Source organism: Trichoplusia ni, chromosome 25, assembly GCF_003590095.1.
Source record: "Trichoplusia ni isolate ovarian cell line Hi5 chromosome 25, tn1, whole genome shotgun sequence".
Taxonomy (NCBI): Eukaryota; Metazoa; Arthropoda; class Insecta; order Lepidoptera; family Noctuidae; genus Trichoplusia; species Trichoplusia ni.
In genome coordinates this window covers 471432-491244 of record NC_039502.1, presented here as the reverse complement: position 1 = coordinate 491244, position 19813 = coordinate 471432, and the positions used below count along the sequence as shown (strand labels likewise).

At 39.2% G+C, this 19813-nt stretch overlaps 2 protein-coding genes and 1 pseudogene across 2 annotated transcripts; 2 read left to right on the top strand and 1 right to left on the bottom strand.

The window, feature by feature from the left end:
* The first annotated feature begins 1360 nt into the window (after positions 1–1360).
* Positions 1361–2914, top strand: LOC113505408 (annotated as a pseudogene).
* An 11471-nt stretch (positions 2915–14385) lies between these two features.
* On the bottom strand, positions 14386–15477 carry LOC113505251. Its single transcript, XM_026887870.1, has one exon. It carries the CDS (start codon positions 15475–15477, stop codon positions 14386–14388), a length of 1092 nt encoding a protein of 363 aa, XP_026743671.1.
* A 592-nt stretch (positions 15478–16069) lies between these two features.
* Positions 16070–19297, top strand: LOC113505250 (uncharacterized protein K02A2.6-like). Its single transcript, XM_026887868.1, has one exon. It carries the CDS (start codon positions 16070–16072, stop codon positions 19295–19297), a length of 3228 nt encoding a protein of 1075 aa, XP_026743669.1.
* The last annotated feature ends 516 nt before the right edge of the window (positions 19298–19813 follow it).

Here is a 19813-nt window from a genome sequence, read left to right as displayed (position 1 = left end):
CGTGCTCAAGGCTGATGCAGTAAAGTGCTTACATTATCCAAAGCAAATTTTAGCCTTTAAGGGAGTGGCAGAAGGCTAGTAACAGCTGAAGGCATACTGAGTATTCACTAAACACTATTGAGGAACAAAGGCAACGCAGCCGGCATGCATGGGATTACCTAAGACCGCGTGGTCGGCCAAGGCAAGCGAGACAGAACAAGCAGAATAGGATTAAATATGTGAAATTAATATTCGTGGAATAGATTAGGGTGGACCACTGTCGCCGCGTCCATAGACAATTAGTAAGTTGGCCATAGACGCAACGTTACACTATTATACATCGCAACCATAGAAATCTAAATATTGTTATTTAGATTTCTATGATCGCAACTCATCCAATTTGCCAGTTTTCACTAAGCTGCGGATATTCACATACATACATTTTAGCGCTTTATTTGTAATTATTATATCAGCATAGTTATTATATATTTTATGAGTTACAGATTTGTTACCTGTAGTTTCATTTATTGTATTTCCAGTGTGTCGTTTTTTGGCTGTTGTTTTATTAGTTTAGGGACTCCTTTTATATATTTTATAATAAGGTCATTCTCACCCTTCTCTTTACGTTGACGTAACTCTTCTCTTTCCATATCTAGTTTCTGATTGGGTGTCTGGTCGGAGGTAAATTTTAATGTTTTTATCCTTGCAGTTTAATTTGTTTTTCAGTATCTCTTTAGCTGTTCCTGATGTTGAGAAACAAACTTTTATAGGGTGTGTTTTCTTCCCGTTATATTTCCCTAAGCGCATGACTTTTCCGGTTCAGGATGAAGAGGATATATGTCTGATAATATTGTCTTCACTTCACATCCATCGATTTCTCTCTTTTTCTCTATGTCTCCTGAGTGGGGTTCAAAGATTCCAGTGATTATTACATTTTTACTGCGTTCCATACGCTCTTGAAGTTCGATCATAATATTACCATAACCAGACGATGGTGTAGGATGTCTTAGTGGTGACAAATATTTTGAAGGACCTGTATTTCATCCTATATTTTATTGACATTACTTGATAAGTTTTGAATTTCAGACTTAAAGTTGTGATGTTCCATAATCAGCTGGTCCGTTTTCGTCTTCATTTTAATAAGTTGTTCGTTTATAGACGAGATATCTTTTTTTATAGTACTAATATTTTCTGTCTGAGAATTACCAAAGTCCTTCAATAATCCCATAATAACTTTTTTGAATTCCTCAAAATGGTGCGAGAAATCATCCTCCGGCGCTTTTCTTTTGCGCCGTGATACATATTCGTTATAATCAGAAGTACCAGGGTAGGGTACCAAGTAACAAGGTACCGGGCCGTGTAGCGACGGCTTAAGAATACATATGTACAAACCCCTTCTTCCAGTGGGTGTCGTAGAAGTCGACTAATGGAGTCAAAATGCACCGAATACTAGTGCGAGAGAAGGAAAACTCGGAAAAAAACCCTCTATCAACCCGTCTGGCCAGCGTGATAGCAGTAGGCTAAATACATCTATGGGCAGCACACAAAAGCCACGGCCCCTAGTTACCGGCAGTCCCGCTATTCCCGGTCACGGTGGCGACCGTGGTTACGGCGGGACAGGGGGTGCGAAGAATCTCCGGGTTACGGGAGGCCACCAAATAAATCTGACTCTTGCGACGTACAACGGCCGCACGCTACGGCTTGACTCGCATCTGGCGCAACTCGAGGTGGAACTTGGGAAGATTAGGTGGCACATATTAGGGTTATGTGAAGTTCGAAGAGAGGGGGAGGACACCATAACCCTCGAATCAGGTCACCTAATGTACTTCCGAGAGGGAGACCAACAATCCCAAGGTGGCGTTGGGTTTCTGGTTAATAAGTCCCTAGCTGATAACGTTGTGGAGGTGTCTAGTGTCTCGAACAGGGTAGCGTGCCTTATCATAAAGCTTACCGACAGGTATAGCCTCAAGGTAGTGCAAGTGTACGCACCGACCTCGACACATTCAGACGATGAAGTGGAGGATATGTTTGATGATATATTAAGGGCCCCCCTCTTCACTACAAAGACCCATTACACCGTTGTCATGGGGGACTTTAACGCTAAAGTGGGAGTACAGATTTGCGGCGAATCGGCAGTAGGATCCCATGGATTTGGAAGCAGGAATCATAGGGGGCAAATGCTCGTCAACTTCCTCGAACGCGAGGGGCTCTTTTTGATGAACTCCTTTTTCAAAAAGCAGCCTCAAAGGAAGTGGACGTGGCAAAGCCCCGACACTATGACTAAAAATGAGATTGACTTCATCATGACGAACAAGAAGCACATATTCAGAGACGTCTAATAATACCGGGAGCGATCACCGACTTGTCCGAGGCTCTCTGAATATCAACTTCAAGGCCGAACGTTTCCGTCTGATGAAGGCCAGGCTCCGACCAACACTGCTCCAAACCATGACAGGATCTGAAACGTTCCAGTCAAATTTGGAGAACCGATTTGCCGCCGTGGAAACCACAACAGACGTTAACCAGAACCACGAATATGTGGTTCGGATCCTTAGGGAGGAAGGTTCGAGATTCTGTAACATGCAGCGTAAGGGCAGAAAATTAAAGCTTTCGGAAGAGACATTAGGGCTTATGAAGAAACGACGTGAAAACCCGCCTGTCACTTCGTCAGCTAAGCGGGCTCTAAACCAAGAGATCAACAAGCACGTACGACGCGACCTCCGGTGCTCCAATACTCTTGACATTGAAAGAGCAATTGAACTGAATCGGGGGTCAAAGGTGTTCGTACAATTTCTTGGAAGAAGCCACTTGACGAAGCTGACCACAACAAGTGGAGAAGTCGTTTCTTCGGTGCCGGCAGTCCTTTCGGAAGTGGAAAATTTCTATGGCCGGTTATACGCATCGCATGCATCTCGACCTGTACCTCTACCATGAGTTGCCATCGAAAACGTCAATGACTTTACTACAGTCGATAGCGTATAAACGCGAATCGAATAGTTTTCGATTGGACTCATACCATGAGTTTAAAAAACCTTGACGCGCTCGCTATCGAGAGCTCGATTGTTATTGTAGTATTCGTGTTGTCATACTTATCATGTTGTCGAACGTGCCTAACTTCAGGCCTAATGTAGTTGTTTCTTTCTAACGTTGCTTAAAAGACAGAGTAAGATATATATTCCCGAAAAAGCTTCCAATCTACATCAATAATTTCATGCAGGACTACGGTAAACTCGATCGAAACCTTATATGAATAACAAAACATAAAAATATATTGATTTTGAGTCGACAACATATATCCGCAGATTTCGGATTATGGAGAATTTCGTTAAATTCCGATGGCAAAAAACAAACCGCTCAAGTCGCCATCTTTGCCGTTGAAGTTTCGCAAAGTGTTTTTTTTTTAAAATTATGCGGTTGATGTAGATATACGAACTCTTTTGATATCACAAATAGATGGACACTTTTCTTCTTGCTCTTTTGGGTTTTAGTAATTTTTCATTATTAAATTGAAAGCGGTGTCGTGGGTACCTAGGGCTAGGAATGGTTATGTGGCGCAACTTTGGGGAGTACCTATGTCTTGCGATTGATCGCGATAGTTTTGTTGAATTGTTTCATATACCGATAAACTGTGCATCTATTGAAACTAATATTATGAATTTCTCTGTCTGTCTGTCTCGCTTTCACGCCAATCCTACGGAACCGATTGTACTGAATTTGAGAGATAGCCTAATGGAAACGGGGACCGAACGCTATAAACTGAAGTCCACGTGGACGGAGTCCTGGGCTACTGCTAGTGTTTGAATAATCCTAATAATTTTAAACTTCATAGAGCATAAAATATTCAGTATATTTTAATTTAATGTAATATTACTTAATGAACTATTGGTTGGGGTGGAGCCCTCTGTGAATGCTGACTTATTTCCAGCGTTTCCTTAATAATGAATTTATGTGTGTATGTTTCATTGTCAAAAAGTGACAGCGTGTATTCAATGTAAATTGACTTTTAACTAGTGCTACTTGATTTTAAATACTCTCTTGCCGACATGATTCTCACAAGAAATACTCAAAACTAAACAATTACTATAAACCGAATACCGTTTCACACCTTGTTTAGCAAGTGAGTTACTTAACTACAATCGTAATGGTATTTGTCGATACCATCTGTCAAATTTGTGACTCATGGTACCGTTTTCTTAGAGAAACCACCGCAAAACGTTACGCGCTCGCTACTCGCTGTCGAAGACGTTTTGAATGTTTCGATAGGTTTTATTTGTCAACTCATACTACCGATTTTAGTTTGTCAAGTGACCGCTAGGGGCGCTGTACATTTTGTCATAGATATTTTTTACGCAGACGCTAGCGAGCCCGGTCGCTCAAAACTCATGGTAGAGGTACTGATCCCGGATATGAGGATTCCAGAGCCACATTAACACGCCATTTCACCGAAGACCTGCCAGAAGTCAGCAGTGGCGAAATCGAGATCGCTCTGAGACAGCTCAAAAATGGAAAAGCCCCTGGCAAGGATGACATTACAACAGAGCTATTAAAAGCAGGCGGAAACCCCTTACTAGGGGAGCTCCAAAAGCTTTTTAATGCCGTCCTGTTTGAAGGGAGAACTCCAGGGGCGTGGAGTAGGAGTATTGTCGCCCTGTTCTTCAAAAAGGGAAACAAAACCCAGCTGAAGAACTATCGACCCATTTCCCTCCTAAGCCACGTCTATAAGCTGTTCTCAAGAGTGGTCACGAACCGACTTGCTCGAAGACTCGACGAATTCCAACCACCGGAGCAGGCTGGGTTTCGGAGCGGATACGGCACCATAGACCACATCCACACAGTGCGGTAGATTATACAGAAGACCGAAGAGTATAATCAGCCCCTGTGTCTAGCATTTGTGGACTATGAGAAGGCCTTTGACTCGGTTGAAATCTGGTCTGTTCTGGAGTCCCTGCAGCGTTGTCAAGTAGATTGGCGATACATCCAAGTGATGAGATGTCTTTACGAAGCCGCTACAATGTCCGTCCAAGTACAGAATCAGCAAACAAGGCCCATACCGTTGCATCGAGGAGTGAGACAAGGGAATGTTATTTCCCCGAAATTGTTCACTAATGCAATGGAGGATATGTTCAAGACGTTGAACTGGAAAGGACGCGGCATCAACATCAATGGCGAACACATTCTCACTTGCGATTTGCTGACGATGTCGTCATCATGGCGGAAACGCTGCAGGACCTACAACAGATGCTGAACGGCCTGGCTGAATCTTCTTTACGCATCGGCCTACGGATGAACTTGGACAAAACCAAGTTCATGTTCAATGAACATGTTCTACCGGAACCGATTGCGATACACGGCGCCGTTCTCGAAGTTGTTCAGAAATATGTATACCTCGGGCAGACATTGCTGTTAGGTAGAAACAACTTTGAGGACGAGGTGAATAGGAGAATTCAGTTGGGTTGGGCTGCATTTGGGAAGTTACGTCGAGTCCTAACATCGTCGATCCCACAGTGCCTAAAGACAAAAGTCTTCAATCAGTGCGTCCTACCTGTCATGACTTAAGGAGCCGAAACGTGGACACTGTCGGTACGGCTGGTTCACAAGTTTAAAGTCGCTCAGCGGGCTATGGAAAGGGCTATGCTCGGCATTTCTCTGAGGGATCGCATCAGAAATGAGGTAATCCGTCAGAGAACCAAGGTCATCGACATTGCCCACCGAATCAGCAAGCTGAAGTGGCAGTGGGCTGGCCATATTAGCCGAAGAACCGATAACCGTTGGGGTAAACGAGTTCTAGAGTGGAGACCACGCCTCGGCAAACGTAGTGTAGGACGTCCTCAGGCACGGTGGAGTGATGACTTGCGCAAGACGGCTGGCAGGAGCCGGATGCGAGAAACCGAAAATCGATCTCAGTGGCGTGCTCTTGGAGAGGCCTATGTCCAGCAGTGGACTGCGATAGGCTGATGATGATGAGAAGTACCAAAAGTTGATAAGTCTGGCTGAGAACTACTATTCTCAACAGTAGCGTTCCTTTTGTCGATGGATTTATTATAGGTGAACGAAATAGTATTCATGTTGTATAACTGATTTCTTACCGCTCCGTTTATCGCTCCGCTCGGTTAATATGTGGGTAACTCTTATAGTGCAAAAGCAGTGTGAAACTAATCTATCAACTTCTTTCTAACACGGACTGTGGTTCTGTGTGGCATTCACTGCGTTATGAAAAATAGGACTAACTGACGCACACAGTTAATAGTGGTTTCTTAGGTTTACGCGAATGTTAGCGATGTTTATCCTCATGTCCTCAGATCCTCGCTGAAGAATCCAAATTCCTGTCGAGACGAACGCCATCTCAGTCTGCCCGTGACCATGATACCTGCAAAGGTTTCGAAACGTCGGGAACTAAAATCTAAAATTAAACCTCGATAAAATCCGTAAAAGTAGTTTTATTTCAATGCACACAGTTAAGTTAAAAATTGTATAGCACAACTATTTTAAAATTTGTATTTGTCGTAAGTAAAAGGTGAACACGACCGCTCGACGACTAAATTAAACTGGTGTTATTAACGGGCACATTCGGTCTTGTTTTTAATACTGAAAAGAATAGTTAACCGCACTCGTATTGATCAGATAAATGAAGAGGTGGTTGAAAATACGAGACCAATTCTGATTTATATCCAGAGATGGTAACCGTAGTAGACATGCTTCCATACTGAACTCTTTACAATGATCCTGTTTTATTTTATTTCTTGATTATACCAAAAATTCTTTAAGAAAATTAACCGCAGTTGAATGGGTGATCGCGTTGTATGTTTTCATAATTATATTGAATGTTGGAACCTACATCCATACTTAATATTATAAATACGAAAGTATCTCTGTCTGTCTGTCTCGCTTTCACGCCAAAACTACTGAACCGATTCCAATGAAATTTGGTACATAGATTGTCTAAAGCCTGATGAAGGACATAGGCTACTTTTCAACTGGAAAAAGGGTTGTACTTAAGTAAGGTAAAGTAGTAAGATCCAAAAGTTTCCGGCCTACCCGCAATCGATGAATCAAAGATATCAAACTTGACATTGAATATCTTGACTTTTATCGACATACCCACGATTAAAAGTATTAGTATATTTCATTTATACATATATGTCGGCGGCCCGCCACAATAAGATGACAAATAAAAACACGTGTCCTGAATAACCTCGAAATGAAATCAAATTTGTTGATTGTAATTAAGTAAAAATTGTAATTTACCCATGTTAATTGATTTAAGATGTTTGTTAACGAGAAGTAGCAATTTTAATGTAAAACTAATTTTATTATGTGGAGGCAGGTAGTTCAAATGAATGACGCACCGATTTCTTCTATAAAAGGCCGAGCGCTTGCTGGACTCGGGTATTCTTACTCGTTCAGAAGGTATGAAAAATATACATAGCACACAGCAAATAGATATTGATTCTGGAAACTCTAAAGACGTCGTGACCACACAGAGTAATGTTAACGTAAATGCGCCATTTACTTCGCACCCAATTGTGAAATCTAAGATATGTGTTGTAAGCAGTGAAACATCCAACAGAATTTATACAATGAGTGAGAGAACTCATATAAATAAGTATAATAAATGTCATTACCGTACACCTAAATGTGGAATTAAATATTTATTAAATAATATAGATAAAAAAGTTCAAAACTTCACTCAAGCAGATTATTGTGTAATTTTTATCGGAGAGGAGGATTTTAGGAAAACCCATAATTACATAGAACTTTTAACCTATATTCGTAAAATGTTAATAGTACTCCATCACACTAACATTGTAATTTGTTTACCTACTTTTAAGTACATGGACAAGACCAATATTATGTTCAACAGCAGAGTGGAAACCTTTAATAATTTGATTTATCTGGATGCTGAGGCATACAAATACGCGCTTATCTTAGACTCAAATTTAAATCTTCCATATACATGGGATACATATATCCAGCGATATGGACACCTTAATAACAAGGGCTTCATGCAAATTATTTTGGATTTGCAAGACTTCATCCTAGATTTAAAGGCAGTATATAATTCCAACAAAAAACTTTTAAAAGATGAACTTTCTGATGGCTACACTAGCACAAATATTAATTTATCAAAAAACTCATCTAGTAATACAAATGAGTCGTCCCACTCAAATTGTCTTTTTCGCCTTTAATAGCATAAATATGTTGCATCAAAATATTGCTGGTCTTTTAAATAAGGTTGACCTGCTCACGGTTCATCTTCAGGATCTATCTAAGAAACAAAGAGACATAGATGTGGTCTGCATTACTGAACACTTCATTATGCGGGGCCACGAAGAGGTATTATATATCCCAAATTATAAATTAGCTGCGTGTTATGCAAGACGGGCAAAGAAGCGCGGAGGATCTTGTATTCTAGTTAAAATAGGCCTAGAGTATAAAGAACTAACAGAGATCTCACGCCATTCAATAACTAACATTTTTGAATGTTGCGGAATCGAACTGGTCCAGCAAAAATTAATTGTGATTTGTATATGCAGGCCACCGAAAATTAGCAACCTAAAGATGTTTTATGAAAAAATTGAAATTGTTATGAAAACTTCTTGTATTAACTCTAGTAAAACAGTTGTCCTGTGCGGGGACTTCAACATTGATACTTTAAAAAAGAATAGAATGTCCCTAGACTTTGAATATTTTCTTTTGGGCTACAATCTTAAGCTTGAACTGAGGCAACCAACCAGATTATGCAGTAATAGCTGCATTGACAACTTTGCTCACAATTCTCGTCAAAAATGTAATTGTGAAGTAATCGCATTGTCTCTTTCCGATCACACGGCACAAACTATGCAAATCAAAGTAAACAAAACATACAGATTGAAATCTTGGCGAATTAAAAAAAGAGATTTGTCATTAGAAAACCTAGTCACATTTAATAATCATCTGAGTAGCATCTCGTTCTCCGAAATACACAAAACAGAGAATGTAAATGTAGCATATGATAGTTTCTTAGAAGATTTCTGTCTATTATATGACCTTTGCTTTCCCTATAAATTTGTTACTATACAACCGTATAAACAAGTTAAATGGGTCTCTCGGGGAATACGTGTTTGCAGTAAAAAGCAACGTCATCTTTTATGGCAATACAGACTTAGACCAAGTAAGGAAAATAAAAATAAATTTAAAGTCTATTCTAAAAAATTTCGAAAAATCATGAAATCATAAACTCAAAAATCACAGAATAATTATTTCATACAAAGCTCAGATAATAAGTCGAAAGCATCTTGGTACATCATTAATAATAAAACACACACCTACGATCCAATTTCACAAATTAGACTACATGACACAACAATCACAAATCCTCAAGAAATTGCTAATATCTTTAATAACCACTTTATTGATCAGATTCAACAATCACCTCAAGTGTCATTTGAAACTAGTCATATTGCGAAAAACCTAAGCTCAATGTTTATGGCACCAGTTTTACCTCAAGACGTAATCAGAGCGATAAAATCTTTAAAAAACAAAAACAGCGTTGGGTACGACGGCATAGCGACGAGAGTTGTTAAATTTGTGGCAAATAATATAGCTGAACATATAAGCCATATTATTAATTTCAGCATCAACTCTGGTGTGTTTCTCAATAGCTTAAAAACTGTTATAGTTAAACCTCTTCACAAAAATAATAAAAAAGAAGAAATAAATAATTGCACACCAATAGCCTTAATTCCAGTCCAAGTAACAGTGGTAGAGAAGTTAATCTACGAATTACTTACCAGTTTCTTATCTAAATATGACATTTTGTGTAATGAACAAAAAGGTTTTAGAAAAAAAAAAAGCATCAATACAGCTATTTTCGATTTATACAGTTTTATCATAAAAAATGTAGACAAAAAAATATCGATCTGTGCAATCTTCACAGATATGTCAAAAGCTTTTGACTGCGTCGATCACAAAATCCTTCTAAACAAGTTAAGCGTTTATGGAATAAGAGGAAATGTGCTCAAGCTTATTAAATCATACCTTAGTGATCGTAGACAATACACCGAAATAACAAGAATTTTCCTGAAGACCAAGAGCGAAAGAAAATATCGCTCCGAGGGGCGAATAATAAAATATGGCGTGCCACAGGGCAGCGTCCTTGGACCACTCCTCTTCTTAATTTATATCAATGATTTACCACGACATGTTGATAATCCATTGGTTTTATTTGCCGATGATAGCACCGCGTTAGTAAAATGTAAACATCCAAATAGCTATGAACAAGACATAAATAGGACCCTGGGAGATGTCGTAAATTGGCTTAACAAAAATAATTTAGGAATAAACTTACAGAAAACAAACATTATGCACTTCCATCAACGCACAAATTTAAAAGATATATCTGTAAACTATAATAGCCAAAATATTTATCAAGTAAAAGTCGCAAAATTTTTAGAGATTTACATTGACAGACAACTAAATTGGCAACCTCAAGAAGAGGAAATTTGCAAAAGGATGAATACTTCGGCATATGTCCTTTCAAAGTTGTCAAAAAAAGTGGATATTCAAACTACATTAGTAGCTTATCACGGTCTGGTTGCATCAGTTCTAAGATTTGGTATTATTTTCTGGGGCAATTGCAGCTCAAGAGAATTAATATTCAAAGCGCAAAAACGTTGCATTAGAGCAATATGTGGCCTAAAGACCACAGACAGTTGCGAACCAAAGTTTAAGTCCCTAAAAGTACTTACATTTCCATGCACATATATTTTAGAAGTGATGGCCACTTTGTAAAGACCAATAAAAACCTATTTCCTATGATGTCAGAAACTAGAAAACGACCTGTCAAAAACCAGTACAAAAACTTAATACCAATCGAGCACTGTAACACAGCATTAATGAAAAAAAGTATCATTTGTATTGGCCCTAAAATATACAGTAAATTGCCAGATGTACTAAAAAATGAAACAGTAAAAGATTTTAAAAAGAAATTAGTAGCCTTCCTTCTAGAAAAATGCTATTACTCAATTCATGATTTTTAATAGACAACAGTTTTTAATGTGTTAATGTTATTCTGGATATGTACCTAATTTCTTAACATTTAATTTTAATGAAACTACTTTTACGGATTTTATCGCGGTTTAATTTTAGATTTTAGTTCCCGACGTTTCGAAACCTTTGCAGGTATCATGGTCACGGGCAGACCATGATGAGATGGCGTTCGTCTTGACAGAAGATGTTGCTCGTTCTACCTGCGTAGGTCGGACCACAAATAAGTAATTAAAATATGTATTCGAAAATTCGAAATATATATATTCGAAACGTCGGGAACTAAAATCTAAAATTAAACCGCGATAAAATCCGTAAAAGTAGTTTCATTTCAATGTCTAACATTCGCGTAAACCTAAGAAACCACTATTTAATTTTAAATTGTATTTATTATTCACATTTTAATTGGACATTTTGTAGTATTAATTAATGTATGTATAATTGCTAAAATTCTGTGACACTTTGAATTTATAATTTTATTTTTAGATAGCTTAGATTAAAACTTTTGTAAACTTTGCATGGCTATTTCCAGGCAGAATGTATACGGCTCACTCTTATTTACTCCATCTGTATTTTAATGTAACCTACATTCATTGCAAATAAATTATTTGATTTGATTTGATTTGAGCCATCGTAGCGATCGGACCTTCTGAATAAATAATATTTGAAGAAAGTGTTTGTTTACATTACGCAATATGTGTGGAAACTCTGACCAGGAAGTTCGTGACGTCAGAAATGCTGACGTCACGTTTTTTAAAAGCAACCGCGGGGACCCTGCTCCGTCATCAGAAGTGGGATCAGAACAAGCTCTGATCCCAACCACTTCCTCTGCAGCTTCGGTTCAACCTGTCACGTCCACCACCAGGTTGTTGAGCCCTGCCTCATCGAACGTTACGCACTTGCTAGATGGTGCGAACAATTTCAACGTCGTGCAGTCCACCGCGGCGGGAATACCCACAGGCATGACGTATAAATCAACCGCAGTATCAACTGCTTCAGAAATACCAGTATTCGCAGGGACGACAGTCACGTCAATGGCGTCCACCTCGTGCAATCAAGGGAGCTTATATCCTCCAGGGGTACCCATTGCCGCTGGATCATCCAAAGTGACGACTATGCACCCGACTACTGAAGCAGTCGGGTTTCCTCCCCAGTTTATGATGCAAATGATGGAGATGATGCAGAGAATGTCCGAACGATTTATTTTCAAAATTGAAAACCGACTTGCGAGGAAAAAGTTTAACACGGATGAAGAGGTGAAGCCCGCGGTTTTGGCACATTTTGAATATAAAACTTCAGACAATTTTTTTAAAGGAATTGGCATATTAATAAAGCGATGCGAAAAGTGCATTGAAATTATGGGAGACTATATTGAAAAATAATAAAAATTGTTTGAGATTTATCCTTCATTTTATAGTTCAGGCCGAAAACTTTTGGACCCTACTACGTAAAAGGGCGTAATGGTTCGATATGTAGCGGGCGGTTTTAGCGAGTAATAAAAAAAAATTGTAACCATAACAACTGTCAGAATGCCGTTGTTAGTATCATTACATTTCGAAATTACAACTTAAATAATTTGTGGAGTAGATTGTTATCTATATTAATAATTTCGATCAAAACCTTATATGAATAACAAAACATACAAAAATATTAATTTTGAGTTGACAATTGAAAATTCAGATTATGGATTAATTTCGTTAAATTCCAATGGTACTGACAAACGAACCGCTGTCGCCATCTTTACCGTTGACTTTTCGCGAAAATATAGTTCAAATGTCATTTAGATTCGCATAGTGATTTATTTGTTTTAAATAATTCGGTTGATGTAGATGTGATGTACACGATTACAAATTAATAAACATTGCGGGTACGAGCCGTCCGCGCGTCCTACTACTACCCCCCGAGCGGTCGCGGCGAGTGGACGTGTCGCAGGCGCATTGAACATAATATTTGTTTGAATTGTTATCCTACCTAAACTACTTGTGTACGTGGGAGACAGCACAAACTGGCGACGAAGAAAAAGAACGTGAGTAAATAATTTCATTTTACACGACTACAAAATGTGAACCTTGTGTTATCAGTATGGTTTCGATTTTTTTATTATTAGACGAAAGGGTTGCGGTTTCTTTACAAATCCTAAATAAATATCATCTTAAAATCGTTTCATAATCATATTTAAAAGAAAAGAAAGGTTAATATTAAAATAAGTATCCACTGACCTAAATTTACTAATGGTAATCAATTACGTAATTATTATGATAAATAGAATGCTCTAAATCATGTTATTAACTGTATTAATATAGTATTTGCGTAGTAAATATATCCGTATTGATAGCAAATTTTTGAACCTGTGAACATAGTCGTGAGAGTTATGCTATGCATACCAATATAATTAGTACTTTGGGGTATAGTCGGTACATCCATTAATTAGCTTGCTTAGTTTACTTAGTAAACTTACTTAGTTTCCGTTGTGAGATTTGCCAATTATTTGATAAATAAGTTTTACTTATAGTGACATCCTATTTTAATTTACCCTCATAAATTTATCTTAAGCTGATTCAAGTCCACAAGTAAAACAATAGTACACACCCTACAATAGGAAGTAGATAAACGATGCAGTAATTAAGGACACAGCTACTTTACTGTCAGATGGTACAAGCTATTGGGGTTTACCGATTATACATCCAACAAGATGTGCCTGTATGTATAAGCCTAGTCGAGATAACGATCTGACCGAGTAAGTGCACCGTACAACGAACGAGTAAAAACTCGTCAAGTTCACGTAAACTGTCATTCGATTTTTATGTTCTAAATGTCAGTTTATGCTATTAAAAGGTCGTTCCAAATTGAAATCGAGACTGCTTCCAAAGTAATAAAAAGTTAGCTCTAAAAATGAGATTCACAATTAAAAATATTAAATAAAGCTCTATTAGGTTACTTATTGATAAACATTTAAATAACAACTACCTACAGTTGGATAAATAATAATGAGTAGTAAATAGACATCTAAATGAATAAAGAAAATGTTTAATAGTTAGACCAGTAAAGATAAAAAAAATAAAAAAAAACTACCTCCGCATTTATGTACTTACAGATTGTCCCATAATGTCGTCTCAACTACCGGCTATGGATATCTTCGACTGTGAAGGCGATTCAAATTCCCTAGGCCCTCGTTGGGAGAAATGGAAACGCGCCCTAGACATTTACCTTCTAGCTGCTGGTATTGACAAACCTTTAAATAATAATAATAATAATAAATTTATTTATTTTCAGGAAACATGGCCCATAGATATATACCTTACAGACTAACATATATATAAAGTATACAGTATTGGTTAGTAAATAAAAATCTTAAAACTATATTAGTAACACTTCCTAGCACTAGGTGTTTGTGCGTTCGGTCGGGATTTGTCCGCGGAAGCGACGGAAAACCACTCCTTGCGGCCAAAAGTTATCGTCCATGACGAGGTGCAGGAAGCAGTTAGGGACGCGCACCACGAACGCCTTGAAATTGACGTTCCGGCGCGACTCCAGCAGCTGCACTCTCGGCGCGTACCGCACCTTTTGGCGCACGTAGTCGGCGATGTCCTCCGCCCGGATGCTGTAGTGTAGGCGAGATATGTACACCGGAGTATTCGGCTGCGCAGCTCTCACCCTTGTTTGGGGCTCAACAGGAGCCTTGCCGCAGCAGTTCTGATTAGTTCGTTTCCGGTGCTTCCTTTTCAGCACCGTTACGAAACCGTCTTCGTCCGCCCGGTTCCTCGGTTGTGGGACCAGATTGTGTAGGGGAACAGCGGAGGCGCAAACGCTGACCAGCTGTTTATTTGGTCGTGCAGTTTGCGTGGCGCTACGTGGATGAGGCATGATTGCGGGGGCCGGGGGCTGGGGCATGCGGTCAGCGCCCTTTGCTGACTCGGCTGTCGGCGACGACGAAGATAAAACTGCTGACGCGAAGCTCGTAGCCGATGTGTCGAGTAGGCATGCACCTCGACGCGTGTTTACGTTGCTTACACGCGCCGGTGACCCAGTTTTATTCACAGAAGTGCGCAATTCAACGACTTCCTTGCGCAAATCTGTGACATCTTTCTGGGATGCCTCCAGCTTCTTGTGCATATCTGCAAGACTTGCCTTTAGGGAGACGATGTCCTTCAAAAGGCACGTTACGTCGACGTGGTCGAAGGTGACAGGAGGTAACTTGTTTAAGTCCTTTGCCACAAACGTCGGCACATCGTCGGGATCGGTTTCCTTCAGCAGCGTGATTACATCTTGCAGACTCTTCTTTGTCCCGTCACGCCTACGGGACACCATCTGGTCGCTCTTGTTCAGCAACTTGAACACAAGCAGCTTAGACGCAGCGATGTCATCCTCGCTGAAATTCGATGAACAGATCTGGATAGCAGACACCTCGTCCATGACATCCAGCTTCTGTTGTAGAAACGCTAGTAGCTCATTTGCTACTAATTTTTCGCTCATTTTGCAGAAATAACTAGCGTCGGCATACGCCGCGCTTGCCGATACAGTTTGCAAAATACACGTCCACCTCGGAGCCGTTCTACTGCATACTGCCGGCCTCGCGTTTCAGGAAATTTATTACAATCTTCCCGGCGCACATGTAGAAGAGACGGAATCTAACGACGTTTTCAAAATTGCTGTCGAAAAACTTGACGCGTACTTTTCACCCAAACAAAGCTTCCTGTATGAGAGGCACATCTTTAGACTATTAAAACAGGAATCCGGCGAAAAATTCGAAAAGTTCTTAGTCAGATTACGTAACCAAAGCAATAAATGCAATTTCGCGCGCAAAGACGATGATCTCATAGATCAAATAGTGGAAAAATGCAGCTCCTCTGACCTAAGAAAAAAAATCCTAAAGTTAGGAGATGCGGTTACCATAGATCAAATTATTTTGGAAGCAAATACTATTGAGACTGTCGAGAGACAGTTCCAAGGATTTCAAGGAAATTCCAGCCTCGATATTAACAAAATTGGAACAAGACCTAAAAATATCAATATACGGTGCACTAGATGTGGAAGTCAATATCATGACGGCACTAGTGATAAATGTATGGCAAAAGATAAAATCTGCACGAAGTGTGGGTATACGGGCTACTTCAGGAGCCAATGTCGCACCAGACAAATAAAACGAAAGGCAATACCGGACGCTCGTAGATCACATAATGCTAAAAAATCTAAACTTAATGATCCTTCACCTAGAGCATTGAACGAAAACACTACAACTACCTCACCCACTAAGGAACGAACAAAACCAATTCCACCAAATATCAACTACGTGTTTCATATAGACGACGATGCGGAAATAATGTGCCAAGTCGGCGGTGTCAAAGTAAAAATGCTTATAGACTCCGGTAGTAAGACAAATATAATTAACGATAAAACCTGGGAATATTTGAAATCAAACGCGGTAGGTGCAGTAAACCAGAAGAAAGGTTCTGATCAAGTTTTTATGGCATACGGGTCAAAAGACCCGTTAGAGGTGCTTGGTTCATTTGAGTCTACAATCGCAATAGGACCCGAAAAACAATCTGCCAAATTTTACGTGATCAAAAATGGTACTCGAAATTTGTTGGGTAAAGAAACTGCCATGAGACTTAATATATTAAAATTAGGGGTGAGTATAAATTCTTTAGACACAGAGACTGATACATTCCATAAATTTAAAGACGTTCAGCTTGATATTGCGATAGACAAATCAGTTACTCCAATTTGTCAGCCATACAGGAGGGTACCCATCCCACTTGAAAATAAGATTAATGACAAAATCGCTAAATTAGTAAAACAAGATATCATTGAGCCTGTCGATAAAGCTTCTAGTTGGGTATCTCCACTCGTACCAATTTTAAAAGCTGATGGCGATGTTAGGCTTTGCGTTGACATGAGATGTGCTAATAAGGCAATTCTACGGGAGAATCATCCTTTACCCACAATGACACAACTCCTACCGAAATTGCACAAAGCTCGTGTATTTTCTAAGCTGGATATAAAAGACGCATTCCACCAGGTGGAAATAAAAGAAGGATGTCGGGACATAACAACATTTATTACTAGCAAAGGTTTGTTTCGTTATAAGCGGTTAAAGTTTGGGATATCGTGTGCACCAGAACATTTCCAAAAATTTTTAGAAAGGATGCTTCTCTCTTGCGAAGGTGTCATCAACTTTATCGACGATATCATCGTGTTTGGAAGTAGCGAGGAACAACATAACGCTAGATTACAAAAGGTTATGTATACATTAAAACAAAATGGTGTACTACTGAATAAAAACAAATGTATGCTCAATAAGTCTAAAATTGAATTCCTTGGCTATGAACTATCTTCAGAAGGTATTCAACCTCTAAACAAATATGTAAAAACTATAGCGTCTTTTAGAGAACCAAAGTCAGTGGAGGAAGTCCAAAGTTTCCTGGGACTTGTTAATTACATCGGAAAATGGATTCCGAACTTAGCCACTGTTACTGAACCGATTCGCGAAGTTTTGAGGCACAAACTTTCCAAACACGCTGATATTTCTGAATTCTGGAAAAATAGACAAGCAAACGCGTTTGCTGAATTAAAAAGAAGTTTAAGTTACCTACGCACCCTAGGATTTTACGACCCTCATGACAAAACGCAAGTGATTGCAGATGCCAGCCCTGTAGGGTTAGGAACAGTCCTCATCCAATATGACCTGCATGGTCCACGAGTTATCGCATATGGTCACAAGAGTCTCAGTAAGCTCGAAAAGCGATATTGTCAGACCGAAAAGGAGGCTTTAGCATTGGTTTGGGCCATAGAACATTTTAGCATGTATCTCTATGGCTTAAAAGAGTTTGAATTGGTCACCGACCACAAGCCTCTCGAGGTGATATTCGGGACACGATCTAAACCCTGTGCAAGAATAGAACGTTGGGTATTACGGGTGCAATCCTACAATTATAAGGTAGTACACTGTTCGGGGAAAAACAACATAGCTGACTCACTTTCTAGGTTATGTTCCAATCAGAATTCACAGCCTTACGATGATGGTCATCATGTTAACCAAATAGTTCAATTCGCGAGGCCCTTAGCCGTATCCACTGAAGATATCATCAGTGAGTCCATAAACGATGTCGAAATCCAATTAGTTAAAGTTGGTCTGTCAGATAAACGCTGGGATCCAAAAGTGAATAATTATAAACTTTTTGAAAATGAACTTTGGGTTCACGAAGACATATTGTTACGTGGAAATAAAATCGTAATACCTAGAAACCTTCGTAAACAAGTGTTAACATCGGCTCATGAGGGTCACCCTGGCATTGTTGCTATGAAAGGCAGACTTCGGACTAAGGTGTGGTGGCCAAAGCTTGATAAAGACGCCGAAAGTATGGTAAAAAGCTGCCAGAGTTGCACTTTAGTGTCAGGGCCAAGTCCTCCTGAGCCGATGAAAAGACGTGAATTGCCATCCCAACCATGGGTCGATATAGCCGTCGACTTTCTAGGTCCACTTCCGAGTGGGCACCACTTGTTTGTTATAATTGATTACTTTAGTCGATACAAAGAGATCAAAGTCATGAAGTCAATAACGTCACAAGAAACAATTGCCGTATTAAAAGAAATCTTTTCAAGGTTAGGTGTACCCGTTAGCATGACATCTGATAATGGACGTCAGTTCACCAGCGAGGCGTTTAGATCCTTCTGCTCAGAATTTGGCATTAAACTTTATCATTCTATACCGTATTTTCCACAACAGAATGGCGAAGTCAAAAGACAAAATCGCGACATAATTAAGCGTCTTAAAATAAGCCAATGCCAGAGATCTGATTGGAAAGATGATCTCTTAAGCTACCTTATGATGTACAACAGTACACCACATAGTACAACCGGGAAGACACCATCGGAACTGTTTTTCAACCGTCAGTTTAGAGATAAAATTCCTTCTGTTGTAGATGTCGAAAATAGGCAAGTAAATTTCGAGGTTTATGACAGAGACAAAATGATGAAAGAAAAGGGGAAGATAAGAGAGGATAGGAAAAGAAAAGCACGAAACAACGACATAAGTATAGGAGAAAAGGTTTACGTAAAAAAATTAATTAAAGAAAATAAATTGACCCCAAATTTCAACCCTACACCACATACCGTGATTAGTGCCAGTGGAGGCGATATAAATATCAGAAATGATGAAACTGGGCAAGAACTGCGAAGAAATATAATACATCTGAAAAGGGTACAAGGTCAATGGAAGATACATAATCAGGAGGAAGAGGAAAAGGATGAATCTAAACATAGTTTAGGAATGGAAACAGATGAAGAAAAATGAAACAATATAAGCGCTATCAAAGTTAGGATAACCATGATTTGTAACTAGACATAAATATAATCGTTTAGGTATTTAATTTCAAGATTTATTGAAAAGGAGAGATGTGATGTACACGATTACAAATTAATAAACATTGCGGGTACGAGCCGTCCGCGCGTCCTACTACTACCCCCCGAGCGGTCGCGGCGAGTGGACGTGTCGCAGGCGCATTGAACATAATATTTGTTTTAATTGTTATCCTACCTAAACTACTTGTGTACGTGGGAGACAGCACAGTAGATATACGAACTCTTTTTGTAATTGCAGCGTGCCGTCGCTTTGATAACTGTAGGAGCATTTAAAGTCGTATTGAAAGGTCCGCTGGAGGATATGAGAACATGTGTGTTTTCATTGATTAAAACAAGGTGTAGACTAGGTATTCGTCAACTTAATTCATAAATAGAACTGTATCTTCCCATAATCGATTGATATCACAAATAGATAGAATTCGTCTTGCTCTTTTGGGTTTTAGTAATT